At 40.3% G+C, this 2,683-nt stretch overlaps 1 protein-coding gene across 1 annotated transcript in view; it reads left to right on the forward strand.

Annotated features, from left to right (window-relative positions):
* Positions 1–2,683, forward strand: part of LOC101856598 — a gene marked incomplete in the record, with an annotated part of 52,946 nt that overhangs the window by 11,079 nt on the left and 39,184 nt on the right. Inside the window, 1 exon segment of the mRNA XM_005105443.3 lies at positions 2,258–2,501. Within this exon segment, the coding sequence (XP_005105500.2) occupies positions 2,310–2,501 (192 nt within the window).

The following is a 2,683-nucleotide window of genomic DNA, read 5'->3' on the forward strand; positions in this document are numbered from 1 at the left end:
GGGGGGGGGGGGTCCTTTCCTCATATTTTAAAAATCTAATCTTTCCATCTTTCCTAACAATATTTCTCTTTTCCTACAGAGTTTTAAAAACTATTATTTTTAAATCCTGGAATTCCGAGAACCAATTTTCTATATTAATTATGTCCTCGTTTGGACTCGACACATTTGAACGCGTCGTTCGCAATGTCCAGTGGTGGCCAAACACAAAGATCCACTTAACCATAAGTACTCAAAGTCACACACTCTGTACACCTTACAGTATCCATACTGTTTCTAGAGACAATAGGGGATCTAATCTTTCCATCCCTGTAACCTGAAACAATATTTCTTTGCTCCTACAGAGTTTTAAAAAAATGTTATTTTTAATTTCTGAAATTCCGAGAACCAATAGTCTATATGTCCTCCTGTGGACTCGACACATTTGAACGCTTCGTTCGTAATGTTCAGTGGTGGCCACTCAACCACGAGTGCTCAAAGCAACATATACTTTAAACCTTACAGTATGGAGCTGATTCTAGAGACAATAGGGGGGGGGGGGGTTATGAGGTTGCCCAAGTAGACAGCATTTGTGGAGATAATATAACCTGAAAGGTGAATATATGGGCTTTGCCAGGAGACCAAAAAAGATGTCATAGTCAAAGAGGAAAGGTTCACACTTGTCAAGCGATTGAGGAATTATGAACACATTGCTATCCTGTGATAGCTTCGCGAACAAGAAAATGGTACAGTCGTCGTAGATGAAGATATACCTTGAGAATGTGGACTGTTGAGATGTAGGAAAGTCCTTGCTGCAGACATTGTCTACGGACAGACGTCTCAAAGGGTACATCTACTGAATTCTGCACCCTGGTGACCTTTAAAGGGGTTCGAACGGTCGTGGTTGACCTGCAGTTGTCATTTTTCCGAGGAATTTTTAGTTCTGATTCTCTACAGGTCCTAACTGATTGACCATTTCCACCCTTGATATTTAACTTTTTTTCCGTACCATGTGTGAAACTAACAAAATGAGTTGGTGGTGAGGAAATGTTCAATACAAAAAGCTCTCTGCTCTTTACTGATCTTGACCATGATCTCAGCAGGCAAAGGAAACTTGAGAAACACTATCTGCAAACTTCTGTTGGCCTGTTGTACTACTGCATTTTGCAATATGGCGCAATCGTTGGGATTTTTAGTGGTAGGCCTAATGCGAACTTGTGCGTCATGCTACAATAAATGGGGACAAAACAGAAAATGGGTTGTCTTTTTACACACTATTTAGATCAAAACTATTCTATGGATGAATCTAAAATGAATATCAGACAAATTCATTTTGACTTCCAAATGTTGTGAACAGATTTGAAACGCAAAACTTTTGTGTGGAGGAAAATATTTGTTTTTTAAGTTGTACTGTTGTTGTTGCTTTTTAGATCACCTTGTACTTTTTCTCACTTTTCCTGGGCTGGGCGTGCGTTCACTTTTTGGTATCTATAAAAGTTAATAGTGCTAACAGACTGTAACCTTTTCTACTGCGGCAGACGAGCCGTTGGGCTTGATATTCTGTGTCATGCATTCTTTCTATGAGACGTTTGACATGCTTGATATGAACAAAAAAATTCAATGTGATCTAGTGGGCACCATCGCATGTTTAGTGCTTCTTGTAAACAAAAACCAAAAAAATCAAACGTAACAGATTTTCTGGGTGAGGGGGGTGTTCGTTTGGGGTTGTTGGGTTTTTTTTGGGGGGATGGGGGTTGGGTTTTATTATTTTTATTTTATTTTTTTTTTAATTTTTTTGGGGGGGGTAGGCGTAATATCCATAATCCATAGGCCTAATAGTATTTTTTTTCACGATAGACCTACATAAAGAGTATTTTACTTCTCTCTCTGTACCGGTGTCTGTGATATAGCGTTTAGGCGCTCCGCCGTCGCATGCAGAAGCCCTTAGTTCCATTCCACGTGTGGGGAGAATTTTTACCGAGTATCACGGTCTTTCTGTTGGGGAGTTGCATACCTCTGGACCTGGGTTGGACCTTCTTAATTACCTAAATTGTGCCTATGGGGACGTAAAAAATCTCCTGCATTAAAAAGCATCTCCTGTTTTCCATTTTATTCTTTTTCGTTTTCCTTTCTACCTAGATTCGTTTCCATTTTCAGAGACGATCTCCTTGTATTGATTTGGGTGTCAATTCAATTAGATTTCTTCATTATGAATAGCTAGTACGGACGATACAAAGTCAGTTATGCATGCTTTGTAATTCAATGTTCAATGTCATTACAGTGCGGGAGACAGAATAATGACACCTCGATACACGCATTGTGAGTGAGGCAAAATGTGCAGAGAAAGTACGAGAATTGTTTGTCTTCTCATCACCGCCTGTCTGAGATATGTCGCCGCCCATGACGAGTGTGGTGATCACGTGTTTCCCGGAGAGACAGACGTGGACATCAAACTTCCCGCCATATTTGGTATGCGGCAGTCTGAGGAAGGAATATGTCAGTCTTGGTCGAAGATTGCGTTGCAGGTAGGATGTGATTCGTCTGTGTTGAGGTTAATTGCCTTCAAGTACAAGATACATGATAAGTTATTTCGAGTAAGTAGAGCTTGGTTGCCGAAAGAGGTCCCTTAGCCCCACTGAATGTCCAAAGTATGTTTGTCACGTGTATATTGCAACTTCTCAGAAACAGCCGGTCGTAGGTTTTATAT

The sequence above is a fragment of the Aplysia californica genome, unplaced genomic scaffold (assembly GCF_000002075.1).
Source record: "Aplysia californica isolate F4 #8 unplaced genomic scaffold, AplCal3.0 scaffold00471, whole genome shotgun sequence".
NCBI lineage: Eukaryota > Metazoa > Mollusca > Gastropoda > Aplysiida > Aplysiidae > Aplysia > Aplysia californica.